General features: G+C 27.9%; 10 protein-coding genes across 10 annotated transcripts; 6 read left to right on the forward strand and 4 right to left on the reverse strand.

Annotated features, from left to right (window-relative positions):
• Nucleotides 1–209: 209 nt before the first annotated feature.
• EHI_055630 (ATP-binding cassette, sub-family C, putative) lies at nt 210–1,076 on the forward strand (the record flags this gene model as incomplete). Its single annotated transcript, XM_001913909.1, has 1 exon — nt 210–1,076. The coding sequence occupies one exon, from the start codon at nt 210–212 to the stop codon at nt 1,074–1,076; it is 867 nt and encodes a 288-aa protein (XP_001913944.1).
• Nucleotides 1,077–2,553: 1,477 nt separating this feature from the next.
• Nucleotides 2,554–3,729, reverse strand: EHI_055640 (zinc finger protein, putative; the record flags this gene model as incomplete). The annotated part of the gene is made up of 1 exon (XM_646953.1): nt 2,554–3,729. The coding sequence occupies one exon, from the start codon at nt 3,727–3,729 to the stop codon at nt 2,554–2,556; it is 1,176 nt and encodes a 391-aa protein (XP_652045.1).
• An 840-nt stretch (nt 3,730–4,569) lies between these two features.
• On the reverse strand, nt 4,570–5,829 carry EHI_055650 (alpha-amylase family protein; the record flags this gene model as incomplete). Its single annotated transcript, XM_646952.1, has 1 exon — nt 4,570–5,829. The coding sequence occupies one exon, from the start codon at nt 5,827–5,829 to the stop codon at nt 4,570–4,572; it is 1,260 nt and encodes a 419-aa protein (XP_652044.1).
• Nucleotides 5,830–5,954: 125 nt separating this feature from the next.
• Nucleotides 5,955–6,995, forward strand: EHI_055660 (peptidase, C54 family; the record flags this gene model as incomplete). Its single annotated transcript, XM_646951.2, has 1 exon — nt 5,955–6,995. One exon carries the CDS (start codon nt 5,955–5,957, stop codon nt 6,993–6,995), a length of 1,041 nt encoding a protein of 346 aa, XP_652043.2.
• Nucleotides 6,996–7,178: 183 nt separating this feature from the next.
• Nucleotides 7,179–8,411, forward strand: EHI_055670 (60S ribosomal protein L3, putative; the record flags this gene model as incomplete). Its single annotated transcript, XM_647359.2, has 1 exon — nt 7,179–8,411. One exon carries the CDS (start codon nt 7,179–7,181, stop codon nt 8,385–8,387), a length of 1,209 nt encoding a protein of 402 aa, XP_652451.1. The 3' UTR covers nt 8,388–8,411.
• Nucleotides 8,412–8,644: 233 nt separating this feature from the next.
• EHI_055680 (heat shock protein, Hsp20 family, putative) lies at nt 8,645–9,136 on the forward strand (the record flags this gene model as incomplete). The annotated part of the gene is made up of 1 exon (XM_646949.1): nt 8,645–9,136. The coding sequence occupies one exon, from the start codon at nt 8,645–8,647 to the stop codon at nt 9,134–9,136; it is 492 nt and encodes a 163-aa protein (XP_652041.1).
• Nucleotides 9,137–9,377: 241 nt separating this feature from the next.
• EHI_055690 (uncharacterized protein) lies at nt 9,378–10,694 on the reverse strand (the record flags this gene model as incomplete). Its single annotated transcript, XM_646948.1, has 1 exon — nt 9,378–10,694. The coding sequence occupies one exon, from the start codon at nt 10,692–10,694 to the stop codon at nt 9,378–9,380; it is 1,317 nt and encodes a 438-aa protein (XP_652040.1).
• A 197-nt stretch (nt 10,695–10,891) lies between these two features.
• Nucleotides 10,892–11,769, reverse strand: EHI_055700 (uncharacterized protein; the record flags this gene model as incomplete). The annotated part of the gene is made up of 2 exons (XM_646947.1): nt 10,892–11,443; nt 11,653–11,769. 2 exons carry the CDS (start codon nt 11,767–11,769, stop codon nt 10,892–10,894), a joined length of 669 nt encoding a protein of 222 aa, XP_652039.1.
• A 701-nt stretch (nt 11,770–12,470) lies between these two features.
• EHI_055710 (uncharacterized protein) lies at nt 12,471–15,875 on the forward strand (the record flags this gene model as incomplete). Its single annotated transcript, XM_646946.1, has 1 exon — nt 12,471–15,875. The coding sequence occupies one exon, from the start codon at nt 12,471–12,473 to the stop codon at nt 15,873–15,875; it is 3,405 nt and encodes a 1,134-aa protein (XP_652038.1).
• A 118-nt stretch (nt 15,876–15,993) lies between these two features.
• Nucleotides 15,994–17,774, forward strand: EHI_055720 (uncharacterized protein; the record flags this gene model as incomplete). The annotated part of the gene is made up of 2 exons (XM_646945.1): nt 15,994–16,797; nt 16,854–17,774. The coding sequence occupies 2 exons, from the start codon at nt 15,994–15,996 to the stop codon at nt 17,772–17,774; spliced, it is 1,725 nt and encodes a 574-aa protein (XP_652037.1).
• Nucleotides 17,775–18,656: the final 882 nt, after the last annotated feature.

Raw genomic sequence — 18,656 nt, forward strand, 5'->3', positions numbered from 1 at the left:
AAAACATTCCTGTTGAAGAAACAAAAGAAGTTATTCAAAATTATCAAGAAATACCAGAGGATTGGCCAAAAGAAGGAAAGATTGAATTAAAGGGATATCAATTTAGATATCGTGAAGGATTACCATTAGTTTTAAAAGGAGTAGATGCTGTTATCAATGATAAAGAAAAAATAGGTATTGTTGGAAGAACAGGAAGTGGAAAATCAACAATGATGGCAGGATTGTTTAGAATTGAAGAACCTGCAGGTGGGTCAATTCTTGTTGATGGAATTGATACTACAACAATTCCTATGCATACATTAAGATCAAGAATGTGTATTTTACCACAAGAAGCAACTATGTTTAGTGGAACAATTAGAGAAAATCTTGATCCTACATTCCAAAAGAGTGATGAAGAAATGAAACATGTATTAGAATTGGTTAATGTAAATAAAGAATTGGATTATATAGTTACAGAAAATGGAGAAAATTTCTCACTTGGAGAACGTCAAATGATTTGTATGGCAAGAGCATTATTAAAGGGAGCTAAAATATTAATTATGGATGAAGCAACTGCATCAATTGATATTCAAACAGATATTATGATTCAAGAAATGGTTAGAAAGAATTTCAAAAAATGTACAACATTAACTATTGCACATAGACTACATTCAATCATGGATTCTAATCGAGTTATGGTATTTGATGATGGTCATTTAATGGAAATGGATACTCCAATTAATTTGATTGAACAAGAAACAACAATCTTCAATAATTTGGTCCAACAATCAGGATGTGCTGAAGAACTTAAACGATTAGCAAAAGGAGAAGCATCTATTGCTGAAACATTAAAAGCTGAAGATGAAAAAAAGAAAAAACAAGAAAATGAATCATCAGACTCAACTGAAAAGCCAACAGAGTTGATTGACTTAAATACACCATCTGCAAGTCCAATGCCACTTGATGGAACAGTAACCAATAAAGATAAATCCCCATTACTCAATTTAAATACACCAACAGTAAGTCCATTACCACAACATGTAAACGATAAGAGTGAATCGGTAAGTGAAGGTAGTAACAATTCTTCATCAGAATAAATTGATTGGTTTTGTTTTAATTAATGGTTTATGATAAAAATAAATGCAATTTCTAAAGAATATTCATTCTTTTGTTTTTTGTATCATGTTCTTATTGATTACTTACTTTGTTTTATTATTGACGGAAGAAAATAAAACAAATACATACTGACTCTAATAAAATATTTCCAATTAATGATAAAGTAAAACAAAAATATGATAAAAATACTTAATAACATGTGTTTATTCTTGTTGAATTATTTTAATAGACAAATATCGAAAAATAACACTTTAATTAACTTTTATATGAAAATGAATAACTTTTTAGTAAGGACAATGTTGATGGTAAATATCTTAACTAGTCAATACCAAGTATTAATAAAATAAAAAGATTAAAAGATAATTATGAAATACATTATTTGTGATTCACTACTAGTTAAACTTGTATTGGATTATTTTGAAAATTAACTTATTTGACACAGAAAAGAAATGTAATAAATTGTTTACTATTCATTTAATCTATGTGAGCATATTCTAAAATGAAGATTACTTATAAACTCTGATAATCTATTATATAAACTTTTACATCTTATTTTTAAAATAAACTTACAAATAAGTATCTTCAATAAATATTACTTTCATTTAAAGGAAAGAAAACAAAAGTAAAATACTAACTTTTAGTTATACTTTACCACTTTCTTTAATGTTTTTCATTTAATTGGTTTTAAATTCCTTATTGTATGAATGTATCCATAAAACACCCTTAAGTTTAGTTAATTTAAATGAACCTTATAACAATCTAAATAAACATACCTACTTTAATACAGTTGCAATATCTCTAAAGTATTATTTTTTCTTTTTTCAACTTCTTTTTCTTCAAAACTCTATTCTTTTATTTAAACCAAAGCCATCTGTATTATTTCTCTTTCAGTTATTTAAGTATTTTTTTATTAGTCTTAAAAATACTCCAATCATTCCCTCTAGCCTTCACATACTAACCCATACAAAATTTGAACTTTTGTCTTTACTTGTACAGATTTGTCTTTAAAAATAATTAATTCATTGTCTCTCAATAACACACCCTTTATTTTGAATTTATTATCTTATCAATTTTATTACTCGATTTTGTGAGTTAATTCTATGACTTATATAAATGAGTTCAACACTTTTTGCTAGCAGTTATTGTTACAGCACTACACAAACAGTTTCGTTTCAAATTGAAAAACAAAGAGAGTGATAATAGTCCTATTTTATTTACTATTGAAAAAGGAGAATGAAATTCATTATATTTAATACAAAAATATCAGACTTGGATTTGTCATCCTTACTCAGGAGTAGCAAATAACTAATCATCACTTATATTTTTTATTTTAACAATAGAATATTAACAAAATCAGTTTTCCATTAATTTGATTATGGTTTATTAGTAAAAAATAAATTTTAATTAATAAACTAAAATGTTCCAATCAAAAAACTTAAATTAAATATTAACTCTTATTTAATCATCAAACCTTATATGCTTTCCAGTATCTTCAGTATTATCATTTGACTTTCGTTTAAACCCACCTTCAGTATTTTCTGGACAGTCCACACTCTTATGACCTACTTGTCCACATTTATAACATGTAACTTGGTCGGAACTTTCTGGAACTTCTTGTTCAGGACAATTTTTTCCAATGTGCCCTAGCTTACCACAATGGAAACAAACTTTATCGTCTGGTTGAGAACAGTCTCTTCCAATATGTCCTGGTTTTCCACATTTAAAACATACTTTTTGAATAGACTTATTTAAAGATGCAGTTTCAGGAGTACTTGTGTCTCCATGTCTATATCCTTTCTTTTTTGTATTTGCATATTCAAGATAAACAGCTCTTCCTTCAAATTCTTTACCAGTCATCTCATCAATACATCTTTGTGCCTCGTTAACATTAAAAAAGTCAAGATATCCAAACCCTCTTGACTCACTTTTTCCTTTAAATGTAATAATTCTACACTTGGCAATATTATAATCTCCAAACTCCTCTCTAAATTTCCTTGTATTCCATTGTTTAGGAATTCCTTGAACACAAACACTAATATACTTCTTCCCCTCATCCTTCTTTTGTTTATCCTTTTCTTCTTGTTTTACTGTTTTTTTATTTCTCTTTAATACCTCTTCTTCTTGAGGTTCTTCTTTTTTAATTTCTTTTTTTTGTGTTTTTTCTTCTTCTTTTATCTCTTCTTTCTTTTTATCATTTACTAATTCTTCTTGTTCTTCTTCATGACATTCTTCTTTTTTTACTTGTTCTTCTTTTACTTGTTCTTCTTTTACTTGTTCTTTTTTTACTTGTTCTTCTTTTTTATCATTTACTGACTCTTCTTTTTCATTTTTTTCTTGTTCTTTTTCATCTTTTGCTATTTCTTCTTTAGTGTCTTCTTCCATTTTAGTAACTTCAGTAGTATTTTTTTCTTTTTGCTCTTCTTCTTTATCATTGTCTTTTTCTTTTTTCTTTTCCTTTTTATCTTTTTTCTTTTCCTTTTTATCTTTTTTACTATGTTTATGTTCTTCTTTCTTTTCTTTTTCTTCTTTAATTTCAGGTTTAGCTATTTCATGTTTTTCGTAAGAAGATTCCGAATCAGACTCAGTATCAGAAACATCAATAACCTTGAAATTTTTTGGAGTCTTTAAAGACATTAGTATTGTTTTAATCAAAAAAAGATTACTAGGGTTTATAAACCAAAATATAAAATAAATTATATATTTGTGTTATTTATTTTTCATCATCATTAGCTTTGTATAAAATAACAGACATGCATTGATTTTGTTTTACCAATACCCAAAAACAACAGCTAATGTAATAAAACAATTAGTCTAATATTTTGTCTTTAAAACCTTTGTTTTTTACTGATAATTGTACTAAAAATAACTAAACTAAATGAGAATTATCCAATTCTAAATTTGGTCATTACATTGATTAGATTTTAGACTCTTATATTCATTATCTAGAACCTCCATTCTTTATAAATTTTAAAATATCTTTATTAAAATATTCAAACTATTTAATATAATTTTGTTGTAAAATGAAAACTTATTACTTAGTTTAGAGAAGAGTATTATTAATTAAGAAAACAAAAATACAAGAATAAAAGATAATTATTATAATATTTTTATTGTTTCAGTTAACAAGACTGTAAAAATATTATAGAGAATATAAATAAATAATTGAATTTGTTTATGAATTACTCCAGTTAATAGTCAATTAAAAAGAATTTATCAACAAGTAATTTTTCCTTTGAAGATGTTTAGTAATAGATAGTTTCATAAAGAAAAATGCAAAAGTCTATTCAAATATTAATAAACAAAAAAAAGAAGAGATTAAAATATAAGAAAGTATAATTTGATATAACAACCTTTTTTACTCTGAAAAAAAAAGAATTCAATAGTTCAAAAATGAATGTATTTTCTAGTTGGATAGTCATTGTCTTAAATAATCTTTTAGAAAACAATTTAAAAAAAAATTAATTTGAAAGTGAATTATTCATCTTTTTCTTTTATAAATTTTTTAGCTCGATTCTTTCGTTCTTTCCAAGTTGTTTGAATAAAATCAAACAACTCAGGTGGTTTTGGAAGTTCTATTAAAGACCACATCATAGGAGCTCTCATAGCTATATCTCCTATTGTTTCTTTTGATGCCACTTGAGACATTCCAACTTCAGTACCATAATAAATATACATAGGTCCATCATCACTTGAAATGAAATTTAAGGCATGTTTAACTTTATTAATATCTCCATTCATCATAAACATAATTCTATCCATATCATGATTGTCAACAAACAATCCTCCTAAAAAGTTTCTTGGATATAACCACTTTCTTAACCATAATAAAAACTTAAATAAAAACTCTGGTACATACTTAAATCTTCCTTTACCTGATAGATATTCCCTTATTAGCATACACCCTCTAATATCTAATACCCCATCTAATATTGGGATGTACATCATCTGAGCTAATTCTTGACAAATACCATCAAACCCAATTTTTGATAACCACCACAACAATCCTTTCATTGGAGTTTCAATGGTTTGTAAAATTCTTCTTTCACAACCACCAAACCAAACTTCTCCAATTAATAATGGAACACGTCTTTTTAATTCTTTTGCTTTTTCTTGTAATACTTTTCTTACTTCTTTAAAAAAGGAATTTGGGATTCCGATTGCATGGTCAATCCTAAAGTCATCAGCTCCTAATTCATAAAATTCAACAAATGCATTCAATAATGATTGTTTTACTTCTGTGTCATTATGATTGACTTTCCATAATTCGTTATACCCCAAAAAATGCATTGGATTACCATCTGGATACCATCTAAATCGTTCAGTTCTAATCCCTTTCATTGCTTCTTCAACCCAAGGATGATAACAACTAACATGATTAGGTACTATATCAAGAAGAATAGAAATATTATTTTGATGTGCTACTTTACAAAGTTGTTTAAAATCATTTTTTGTTCCAAACCGAGGATCAACGTCATTAAAGTCAATAATATGATATCCATGATATGGCATATACTCTGTTACAATTGCATGATTTTTATATATTGGAGATAAAAAAATTGTAGAACATCCTAATTCTTTCAAATAATTCATTCTACTAGTAATTCCTTTTAATGTCCCTCCAAGAAATTGATTTGAATTTTCTTTGGTTTCTAAACTTTGGTTTTCACCACTAAAACGATCAACAAGAATATGATAAATATTCCCATAATAAAAAGGATGATACAAAGAAATCATTGGTAAATGAAATAAAGTTTTTCAGTCAGTAAATAAAAATACTTTTTTTTCGTTAAAAAAAAAAACGAAAAATGAAAAAAAAGAAGAGATGTGAAACTTTTCTTATTTCAAAGTCTTTTAAAGTAATGCTTCCACCTCAACAAAAGAAAAAGAAGTCATTCACTAGTTTTGTTAATGCATGTTCGTATAACCTTTCTTCTCATTTATATAATTCTGTTGTCAAATCTCAATTTAAGCCATTTACATTTAATTTAAAATACGTATTACAAGGAGTTACTTATACTGAACAACCTACATCAAATAATAATATTGCTAAACACCTTTCAACTTTGTTTCGAATCACTTATAGAAATGGCTTTACTTACCATTTACCTCACTGTAGTTTGACAACAGATGCTGGATGGGGATGTACATTAAGGTCTATCCAAATGTTGTTTCTTAATTCATTAATAAGACTACAAGAACCAAATCCAGGTTTTGGAGACGATGCTGCAGAAAAAGTTCAACAAAATTTTATTATTCATTCAATGGAAGAACGAAGAGAATATGTCCAATTAATTGAAGACACTCCAAAACAAGAAGCTGTTTTAAGTCTTTATAAAATGTTCAATCTAAAGATAGTAAGACAAAATAACCAAAAAGGAACAAATTACCTTTCTCCTTCTACATGTGCAATAGCCTTATCTCAACTTGTAGAGATGTGGGACCAACGACCTTGTCATGTTATTTATAGTAATACTTTCCCTAAAGAAATTCAACCAAACACTCTTCTAATGATTAGTGCACCTTTAAATGAAAAAACAATTAGTTGTCTTGATAATACTTTTGTAGGAGGTGTAGTGTGTGGTGTTGATACAAAAGCTATTTATGTCTGTGGAAGAACAGGAAACATGTTACTTCTACTTGACCCTCACTTTGTTCAAAAAGCACACGAAGATGGAGATTTTGATATTGTTGATTATTCTGTAAAACCAAGTGACTTAAGAATGGTTCGTCTAACTGAGTTGGTTTTTGGTAATTGTATATGGGGAATATTGGTCAGAGAAGATAATATAGAGATACTAAAAAATTGGTGTAAAACTTCACTTGGAGTGACTAATGAAGAAGAGATACGTGAGATGGTTTCTGTAGGTAATGAAGAAGGCTTCGAGGTGTTAGATTTTTAAAAAAATGTTATTTATATCATCAACTAGTTTCATAGAAAATTAAAACTATAAAATAATTATACTGAAAAACAAATGAAGGAAATTAAGTTAAATAATAAAAAATATAATATAAAATAGAATTTGTAATAGGAAAACGAAAGAAAACCCTGATTATAATCTTAATTAAATCAGTTGTTGGTTCAAATGTCACACAGAAAGTTTGAAGCACCAAGACACGGATCACTTGCTTTCCACCCAAGAAAGAGAGTTCATAAAGTAAGAGCTACTGTCTCTGCATTCCCAAAAGATAATGCTGCTGAAAAACCACATCTCACTGGATTCCTTGGATTCAAAGCTGGTATGACTCATGTTATTCGTGAAGTTAAGAGAACCAACACTAAACTTCCAAAAGATGGAGTTTTAGAACCAGTCACCATTATTGAAACACCACCAATGGTTGTTGCAGGATTTGTTGGATACAAAAAGACTACTACTGGACTTAAACCAATTACAGCTGTTTTTGCTGAACATATTGCTGATGAATTCAAAAGAAGATATACTAAGAAATGGTACAAAAATACTAAAAATCAATTTGCTGTTCATACCGAAAAATACAATGATGTAAAAGCTAAATCAAAGAGAGAAAGACAAATTAGATTAATTAAGAATAGATGTGATGTTGTTAGAGTAATTGCACATACTCAAATGGCACTTGTTCCATTAAAACAAAAGAAAGCTGAAGTTATGGAAATTCAAATTAATGGAGGATCAATTGCTGAAAAAGTTGACTTTGCTGTCTCACTTCTTGAAAAACAAATTAGTGTTAACTCAGTCTTTGGAACTGATGAATGTATTGATGTGTGCTCAGTTACTAAGGGACATGGATATAATGGTGTTATTAAGAGATTTGGTGTAAGACATCTTCCAAGAAAGACTCACAGAGGATTAAGAAAAGTTGCTTGTGTTGGAGCATGGCATCCAGCTAGAGTTTCATGGACAGTTGCTAGAGCTGGTCAAATGGGATTCTTCAAGAGAACAGAAGTTAACAAAAAGATTTACAGACTTGGATGTGGTGACCTTAAGAACGCTAAAACAGAATTTGATATTACAGAAAAAGGTATTACTCCAATGGGAGGATTCCCACATTACGGAGTTGTTAAGAACGATTTCTTGATGATCAAAGGAACTGTAGCAGGTATTAGAAGAAGAGTTATTTCATTAAGAAAAGCATGCTTCCCATCAACCACTAGAACAGCTCAAGAACAAATTGTTCTTAAATTCATTGATACATCATCTAAATATGGACATTCTAGATTCCAAACAACCACCGAAAAGAAAGCACGTATGGGACCAATGAAGAAAGACCTTGAAAGACAAAGAGCTGAAAAGGTTGAAGAAGGAAAGAAACTTTAAAGATAATTGAATTAATTACTTATTAATATTTTTGTTTTTTATTACTTTTTTCTATAATTAGAAAGATTGTGAAAATAATAAACGTGTTAATCTATTTTTAGAAATACGAAAAATGAAGTAAATAAGACAAAGGTTAGTTACTCAAGAGTCATTCACACGTCAGTCCACATCAAAAATATGAAAGATACTATCATAGCATAATCATATGATGGTATTTAAACTATGAAAGGAAACTTAATAATAATTAGTAATAATAAATGACTTCAATCAGTTCAAATGAACAAGTAATTGAAACACTTCCTCCAGAATGTAATAACCAACAATTATCTAAACCAGAGCCTAAATGGATTCATTTGTCAAGATACCTTGCTAGAACATCACAAAACAAAGTATTTATTGACCCAAGTGGAGTGGGTCATTGGAATTCTATGGTATGGGAACCACCATGTGAGTTATTAGATTGTGGAAAAAGTTATTTACTCAAATTTGAAGTACCTGGTATTGATAAAAAGTCATTGTCTTTACAATATAGCAATAATTGGGTAATTGTTTCAGGAAATAAAAATATGCCAGTTGAAGATGGTGATTTTTGTTTTACTGAGATATTATATGGTCAATTTAGAAGAGAAGTTCCTGTTCCTGTAGATGCAAGTAAAGATGGAATTAAAGCCTATTATCAAGAAGGTATTCTTTATGTTAGATTAACCAAAGTAGAAAATAGTCAATGGGTACATGTAGAAGTTAATTAATTTACTTACAACAATTTTGATTTTTAAATTTATAAAATAATAAATGAAAGTACAAGAGTAAATAAAATAAAGACAAGTAATTAAATATGAAAGGCATATTGTTTAATACTTTTTTATTTTAAAAAATATTTAAAAACATATCTTAATTATGCAAAGATTATTTTATTGGATAACTTATTACTACTTGAAAAGTAATTTTAAATATAATTATAATAGAGTTAAACCAGAAAAAGAATAAATATTAATTTTTCAATGATTCAAAAAATTGGACAACTTCTTCTGAATGGTCTTCTTCCTCTTTATATGTGTCAATAATTTCAATACAAGCGTCTAAATATTCTTCATAAACGTCAGGTTCTTCTGATTTTAATGTTTTATTTTTTAAAATAGATTGAACAATACAACAACAATCACTTCCTAATAATTCAAGACCTTTATCTTCTAACAAATCACAAATTGACCCAATAAATTCAGCAACTTGGATGGTATCATTTAAATATGTAATATAATCAGCTACTTGTTGTAAGATAGCCATTCGTTCTTGTGGGAAATGATTTTCCATTTCGCAAATATCACCTAATTTATCAATAACGACAGATGCAACTTTAGCTTTTGACGCTTCAGGGAATAAAGAGAAAATACGTGCACCAAATCTTAACCCTTTTTCTTTCTTTAATACTTCTAATAAATTTCCTGATAAAGCATCAGCAACAGTTCGACTGATCTTTTCTTTTTTTGTAGCTAAAATTTGAGATACTTCAGGAATCATATATTTTCTATTATCATCATTAACTGCTTCAAGTAGTCTAATGTCATTAAATAAAACAGCTTGAAGTAACATCTCTTCTAAACGAAGGGCTGAATCATATTTATGTAATTCTCCTAAAAACATAAAATCATTTTCTTCTCCACAAGATAATTGTAAAGCACTAAAACAAGTTGTACGAGATGGATCTACACCAGTTAAATCAAATGGATAATGATGACAATGTGGATAATAACTTGTAACACAATCATCAAGTGTTTTATGTAAATGAGAATAAATTGATGCCATTGATCCTATAGGAGCATTTTCATGTTGCATATTAAAAGCAATTTCATAGTATTGTTCTTTATATGCAAAATAGGATTGAACACTTTCAATGGAAGCAAAGAAAGTATTTCTTATTTCTTGATCAGTCATATATTCACATTTAGGTGGTTGGTATTGATGAGAATCAATAAAAAAGTCATGACCTATACCAATAGGTAAAAGGGTAGGATGTCTTTTTCTTAATTCTTCGTTGACTTTTTTGATTTCATTTCTTTTCTCTTGGGTTAGTCCACCTCTATTATATCGTTTAGTAGGGTACTCGTGTCCACCCTTTTCTTTGTCATCTTTTTTCTCTTCTTTTTGGTGATAATTATTATAATATTTTTTTCCTTGTAGTTTGTTGAATCTTCTTCGTTCAAAAAATTCAGGTTCTTCTTTTGGTATTTCTTTTGGGACATATCCAATAGCCCCACTCTCAATTTTTTGTCCCCTTTGACGACGTCCTCCTCTATCTTGTTTGCTCATCTAATAATTCATTCTTTCTTCTTTTTTATTTTTCTTCTTTTTTATTTTTCTTCTTTTTATTTTTCTTCTTTTTCTATATTTAAAATAATTAACTTTATTAATAAAAAATAGTTTTAAAAAAAAAGAAATAAGACAATAACAAAAAACATTCAATCAATAGAAATGAAAGACAAAGAAATCTTGAGATACGTATGAGGTTAAAAGTTTCCTTTAAAATATTCATCTTTAAGACTTAAATCATGTGAAAAATTACAATGCTCTCCTTTTCTACATACTCCCGTCTCAAAGAAATATTTGCATGGTTTAGTACGATATAATTTGTCAACTGAAACAAATTGTTTAGAATTTTGTTGACAAAAAGAATGATTGTTTAAAGACGAAACGTCATGAGAAAAAGTACAACTTCCTCCCTTCTTACAATACCCATTTTGCATAAAGAAAATACAAGGCTTTGTTCCATATTTTAAATGTTTTTGAGGAGAGTCAGGAAGTTCTCTATTATTAAACATTGGAAAGTAAAAAGGATTTGAAAATGGAATATCTGGCATTGAAGCAGTATTAGAACTGACAAGACTATTGGTTTGTTTAATAGGAAGGTTTTCAGTTTGATTTTTCATACTAAAATCAACTGATTTACTATCTCTTTCTCTCTTATTAACTATGTCTGGAGATGAACGGGTAGAATGAGGATCACTTAACGATTCTGGAAAAGAAGAAGAGAGTAAGAAGAAGACATCATCGGAACCAACCTAATATAGTTAATAATATAATTTATACCAATAAGACAAGTTAACCACACTCTGAGACTTTCCAAATGGCAATATAAAAAGAATGAAAAAATAAATTTGAACATTAGTAGAATGAACATAACTCAAAAAAAATATCTACTATTATTCTATTGTATTTATGCCATTGTCATCAAATCTCAACTGCAATACCTGCAAAAAGTGCGACAAACTTGATCGGTTGATAATTCATCTTCTCCAATTACGTCCATTTGAAGTAAGGTATTAACCCCAACATAAGGAGTATCATCATTGTCTAAGAAAGCATCAAAGGCACTAAATTTGTTCATTTGATATAACTAAGTAATATTAATTCTGAATGAATATTTTAAGATTTTTCCTTAAATATTAAAATGTATACGTTGATAATAAATGAGATCTCTTCTTTCCTTTCGTTATTTGTCTGTTTGGTTTAATCCTCAACTCTTTTCATTGAAAACTTGTTATTTTTCAAAGAAAGTTTTTGATTTTTGTTAATCAATTACTATCTTTATATTATAATATTAGTTTTTTCATTTTGTGGTTTTATTTTTATCTAAAAGATGGAACAATTCAGAACTAATAATTTTATGATGTTTCTTATTTTTTCTATTTCTTTCCTTCGTTTTGTTTCTGAAACAGAAAAGTTTAGAAGATTTAAACAGTTTTAATTTATTAGTTCCATTCATATACGTGGTGTCTTATGTTGATATAGTATAAATAGAATTGATTTATTTTTGAAAAATAATCATGAGTTTGATAATGTCTCGAAACTAAAATTGAAGTGGTTATGGGAGATTGTTTTTCAGAGGGAATGAAAAAGCAAGATAGATTGAAAAATTTTGTTGAAGAAAAAACAGTTAATAAAACTTATCAAGGAAGAAGGATTAATAACACAAATTTAGGATTTTTAAAGCAAACAGAAAAAGTAAATGTTATATGAAAGAGGAGAAAGAAAAAAGAGAATAGAAAGAAATGAAATGATCAAATCTCAATATTTAGTGATTGAAAGATGAGTATCCCTCTAGCTAAATCACATAATAGACCTGTTTCTTTTCGCCCTACTCAAATGCAAACTGTTCAGTCAATGGGGAAATCTGAATATGGGTCATTAGATATTACTCCAAGAGGAGAATATTTTAATACTTCTACGCCAACACCAGTCATTGAACCAAACCAAATTAAAGTTATTGATGTTAAGTCAGAATTACAAATTGATTTATCTACATTAAAGTGTGTTATTATTCATATTGTTACTGTTCAATTAGATTTAACAACAAAATATTTATTCAAGAAACCAACAGATATACACGAACTAGATTTATTTATTCATTCAGTTTATGATCCTAATAGTACATTACATCAAAAATTAAATGTGTCAGGTACAAGGGATAAAACATCATTATCAATAATTTCAATGGATTATTTACCAACAGACAACCATCCTAGTTATAAAATATCATTATCTCCTTTAAGTAAAAATTCAACTCCACCACTTGACTCATGGGAGTTGTCAGAAAATCATCCTAAGTCATTTGGTAAGTCAATGTCTCGTTCAGGTTCTGTGGCATTATCTCCAATCTCTTTAACACCACCAAAAGGTGTTATAGTTTCCCCAAAACAAGTTCCTGGTCTTTCATCAACCCCAACTGATAAAATAAATCTTTCTTTCAACTCGTCAACATTAAGAACTTCTCCACAAACTAAATTACTTCTTAAAGACAAACGGGAATATTCTCAACCTATTACAAATTCTTCTTCTAAGTTAAAACAAACATCAATGTTTATAAGTCAAAGTATTATTAAAAATACTTTTAATAATGAAACATGTGAAGCACCTAAAACTCTTACTCCACCTACAGAGACAGAAAAATTATTATCAGAACGAAATGAATGGGAAAAAGAATTACCTCAACTTCCATCAAGAAAAGATGGATATCCATTACGTGATGTTGGTTTAAAACAGTATTTATCAGAAGTTATTGCATTAGAAGGAGCAACTGACATTTGTTATATTTATGAATGGTTTGTAGAAAAAAAACAATCAATTCCATTTATGTCATTAAGGCATCCAAGGGTATGTGGGTATTTAATGAAACAATCATATATTTTTGGAACATGGACAGAAAGATATGTAATTATTAAAGATAATGTATTAGTGTATTTTCCAAGTGATCGATGTATTCAACGATTAGAATTTCCTAGTGATATATTACAATTAATTGGTTCCGAAATAGAATTAAATGAAAATATTATTTCCATTAATTTAATTAATGGGATGTCATATACTTTCCGTGTTGATGAGGGAAATGTTAATGAATGGATGTTAGCATTAAATTATGCACAACAAAAGAAAAGAAGACAAAGAAAATATAGTGAATATAGTGAGACACCAAGAAAGGGGACAGATACTATTAAAGATGATTCTGAAGAAAAACATATAATCAATAAGTTTTATGCATTAAAAGAAGAAGCAAGAAGAATTGGTTTAGTTTATGAAGAAATGAATGATAAAAATTCAGAACAAATGAAAATATTTCAATTATTTAGACAACTAGAACGATTGAGTTATGATGATATTTGTTCTAAAACATTTATTAATCAATATTTACATAAACTACAAGATATTACTACAAATAATGCTTCTGACTTATTAGTTTTTCATTATTTTCAACAGTTCAATGAATTTATTTCTCTAACTGCTGTGGTAAAAAAAATTTTAGAAACACCAGAAACACCAATTATTCAACCAAGAAATAGACAGTCTTCTACAGGAAGAAGAAACCAAGCATCATTGGGAATGTCACCATTAAATTCTCCTAAAACATATGATAAAGCTGGTGTTCGAGTAGCAATTTGTCGTATGTGTGAAAGAGAAATAGAATTTGATGTACTTGCAAAACATACATTTTATTGTAAAATGTGTTTTGAATTATGTTCAAATGAACCTAGTTGTAAGTTAAGGTTACAAATATTAAAAGATCAATTATTAAAACAAAAACAAATACAACAAGGAGGAATTAATTATGATGGAGTTATTGAACTCACTGAAGAACTTTCAAATATTACTAAATTATCAAGTAAAGTATTGGAACAAATGAATAGCGCAATTACTATGCTTGAAGAAATTACAACTCATTCTGTTGATGTGTGTTTATCAGCATTTGCAGGAATGATTTCAAAAATTGTTAAAAGAAGACTTTTGTTAATGAAAAATTATGTTTCTAATCACTCAATTGATATGTGGACATATACTTCATTGTGGGACGGTAACGTTCAAGTTGAAGAGGCATCAAATGGAAGTGTCTCACTAAAAGATTTTGATGTTTTAAATAAGTTTAGCAGTGGAGCATATTCTCGTTTATATCTTGTAAAAAAGAAAACAACAGGAGATATATATGCAATGAAAGTTAGTAGAAAGGCTGATATGGTAAGAAAAAATGTTGTTGACGGGGTATTAGCTGAAAAACAAATTCTTCAAAAATCAGTTAATCAAAGTGTTGTTAAATTATATTATGCATTTCAAGATAAATGCAGTTTATTTCTTGTTATGGAATTTTGTCCAGGAGGAGATTTGGCTTGTTTAATTAGAGAAGTAGGACGATTGTCTGAAGTTACAGTTAAAATATATTCAGCAGAAATAGTTTTAGCTTTAGAATATATTCATTCATTAGGATGTATTCATAGAGACCTTAAACCTGATAATATTCTTATAGATGCAAATGGACATTTAAAACTTACAGACTTTGGATTGTCTGTATTTGGATATAAAAGTGAACAAAATTCTTTTCTGGATTCAAGATTATTATGTACTCCTGATTATGTTGCATCAGAAGTTATTAATGAAAGGTTATATTCTACTGTAAGCGATTATTTTAGTTTAGGCTGTATGATTTATGAAATGCTTGTTGGTGTTCCACCATTCAATGACAAAACACCTGAAGCTATATTTAAACGAATTCGAATGAATGATTATCATTGGCCTACTGAAACAAGTGATGATGAAGACATTATTTCAGATAATGCATATTCTATAGTCAATGCATTGTTATTACCTGAAGAAAAGAAAAGACTTGGGGCAAAAGGAAGTGAAGAGGTTAAAAATCATCCATTTTTTGAAAGAATTCGTTGGAACACATTATTAAGTGAAAGTAGAGAAGATATTTTTGTGCCAAGATTAGATAGTGCATGTGATACAGGATATTTTTCAAGAGAAACTAAAGAATTTTCTCCTGCATTAGGAGAAGATAGTATTGGGTTTGGTAACTTTGATTGTACTTCTGTAAATAGACTGGCTGAAAAAAATATTAGTGTACTAGAAGAAGAAAGAGATGAAATAGATTACGAAAATTCAACAGAATGTACAAGTTCATCAACAACCTCTGATTCAATTAACGAATCAACTTTTATTGCATAAAAACGAATTATAATATTTCATTCATAATTTCATTTGTTTAGTTATAAATTGTTTGATTATAGTTTTATTATAATTTAAATTAAAAAAAAACTTAAAAAAATAAAAGAAAACCTTCACAATGGAAGCACCAATTGATGTACAAAAAATGCTTGATGAAATGAAACTTCTTGAGAGGAACATACAAATGGATATTGAACCAGTTACACAAAAACCATTATTTATAATTAAACCAGAGGAGTCAACAAATATTTCTGTTCAAACAATTGACAATATAATACAGACAACATTATGTGCTGCAGATAGGTTATTCTTAAGAGAAAGAAAAGTTATTCATATTGGACCAAATATTGAAACTCAAGGACTACAAACAGTTGCAAAATTGTTATGTGAAAATGACCCAATTGAACAACTACGATCTATTTTTCCTCCATCTCGTTCTATTAAAGTAATTTTTGATTTAATTCAAGATTTATATAAATTCAGAATTGATAATAATATTATTCAATTAAGTCCAATTCAAGCAGCAACACTTTGTTTAAAATATGTAGAATTAAATTTTAAAGATAATTTTGTTATTCAAAATGATGGAACATATAAAAAAGATGATATAGTTCAATTCCTTAGTCAAACATTAGAAATAGAAAATGGAAGAAAACCAACAACATTAACATTAGCTTTTCATTTATATCGAGCAGGACTTAGAGATGAAGCAATTCAAACATTAGAAGATGAAATGGGAAAAACAAACGAAGCTTTTAGTGAAGCAATTAAAGGAAATATTAATAAATTAAAACAACTCATATTAAGTGATCCAATAGAAAAGTTATTTGGAAGTATTTTTACTAAAAAGGATGTTATTGGTATTGATCCAACAGTTGATGCTTTCATTCATGCTAATGTTGACAATTATATTTGGTATAAAGTTTGTTCGTTTAAATAAATTTTTCTTCAAGTGATATATCACTTATCTCTTTTTAGCTTAGTTCTTCTCAAGATATAATAAAAACATTTAATGAACTTCAACAAATAGTTCCACCTGTATTATTAAGAAATCCAGATGATACTACTTTCTTCTTTTTATTATTACTTCAACAATATGAACAAGCAGTTTCTACTCAAATTGAAAGAGGAACTCCATTTGATGTAATTGGATATACTGTTCTTGTTTTATTACGTAAAATAAATTTCTTGGATGAACGATTTGTACTTCATTATTTACACTCTATCTTATTAAGTGTAACTGGATGTTATCAATTACTTGATTCTATTAATGATAAAGATACTGCTATGATTCTTTCTGATGTTATAGAAAAACCTGGTGCTGAAGAATCATTATTACAATATGCTAGTTCAAGACCTCAGATGGCTCAAATACTTGCTCCTCTTGTTCGTTCTAAGTTACTTTATGCTCATTTGATGATAATTGCTGGTCAAAAACAAATGGCTCATGTTGCTATTCAAGAACTTCTTGATTCTTATTTAATGAATGGAGAAAATATTGATGAACTAATTCAAGTAAATAATCTAATAGAACCAACTGATGAATATTTCAAAAATGTGTATGACATATTACACACCAGTGATTGTAAAGAAGTTGTTAATAAAGCAATTCATTACCAGTTCATTCCTTCCAGAGATGATTTTAGTGAATTACAAAATATAGTTAATAAATGGGACATTAGCAATGAACATAATAGCATTAAAACAGGAACACGGACATTTGTTCTTTCATTTATCTTTAGAAATATTATTCAATCAATTTCAATCAATTCATTTGATTCATCTCAATACAAATTGATTGGAAAATATTTTGTTGCAATGATTGCATTATTAAAGGATTGTGCTGATGATACTTTTATGGAACTTATATCTGGATATAAATCATATCTTCTCAATTGACTGAACTTTTTTTTATAAACTTTAATTTATTGTTTGTCAATTTCAATTACTTGAAAAAATAACTATTCAATTAGTAAAAAAAGAATAAAATACACAACACAAGAAGCATTGATGACATTTCAGATGAACAAGTTTTTTGAATTTGAAAATTATATTCTTGTTTTGAAAAAGAGTCAATATTAGGACATGTTGGTGTTTGATAACAAAAATAAGTTTGGTTTGTTCTATCTGATTCATTAATCAAACGATTATATGGACAAAATTTTATTTCTGTTTTTGATCTCCAATCATAATCAAATCCATTAAGACTATCAACAATTAATTTTTGTTCTTCACTATTAAACTCATTGAACGAATCACATTGATATCCAATTTTAGTATCTAAAACATACTTTCTTACTCTATCAATGGTAGGAGATGGATAATAATTAGGATCTCCATCTCCTATATATGAACGAGGAATTGCTCCTGGTAAAAATACAGCTGTAAATGTCCATGCATGACGTAGAGGAAAGAGAGTATCAATTAAATGAACATCTACATAATATGGTTTAACTATAGCAACACCACTTGGATAAAAAGTACCATAATCAACATCTCTTAATTTTACAAATGGAAATTGTGTTCCAACTGGAAGAGCATTCATTCTATATTTTAATATATGAATGAATTTTTGCATTGTTTGGATTATTTGTTCTTTATTTCCTCGATATTGAAGATAATGTCCATCAAATTCACAAGCAAATTCTTTCATCCAATCACTTCTTCCCATATTATCTTCAGAAGAGTCTAACATATGTAATTGAAAACTATTAAAATGTTGTCTCACTCGATTTCTTAATAAACTAATAGATTCATGTAATGTTTTCTTTGATTGATATA

This window comes from Entamoeba histolytica, genomic scaffold (assembly GCF_000208925.1).
Source record: "Entamoeba histolytica HM-1:IMSS scf_1104750517105 genomic scaffold, whole genome shotgun sequence".
NCBI lineage: Eukaryota > Evosea > Mastigamoebida > Endamoebidae > Entamoeba > Entamoeba histolytica.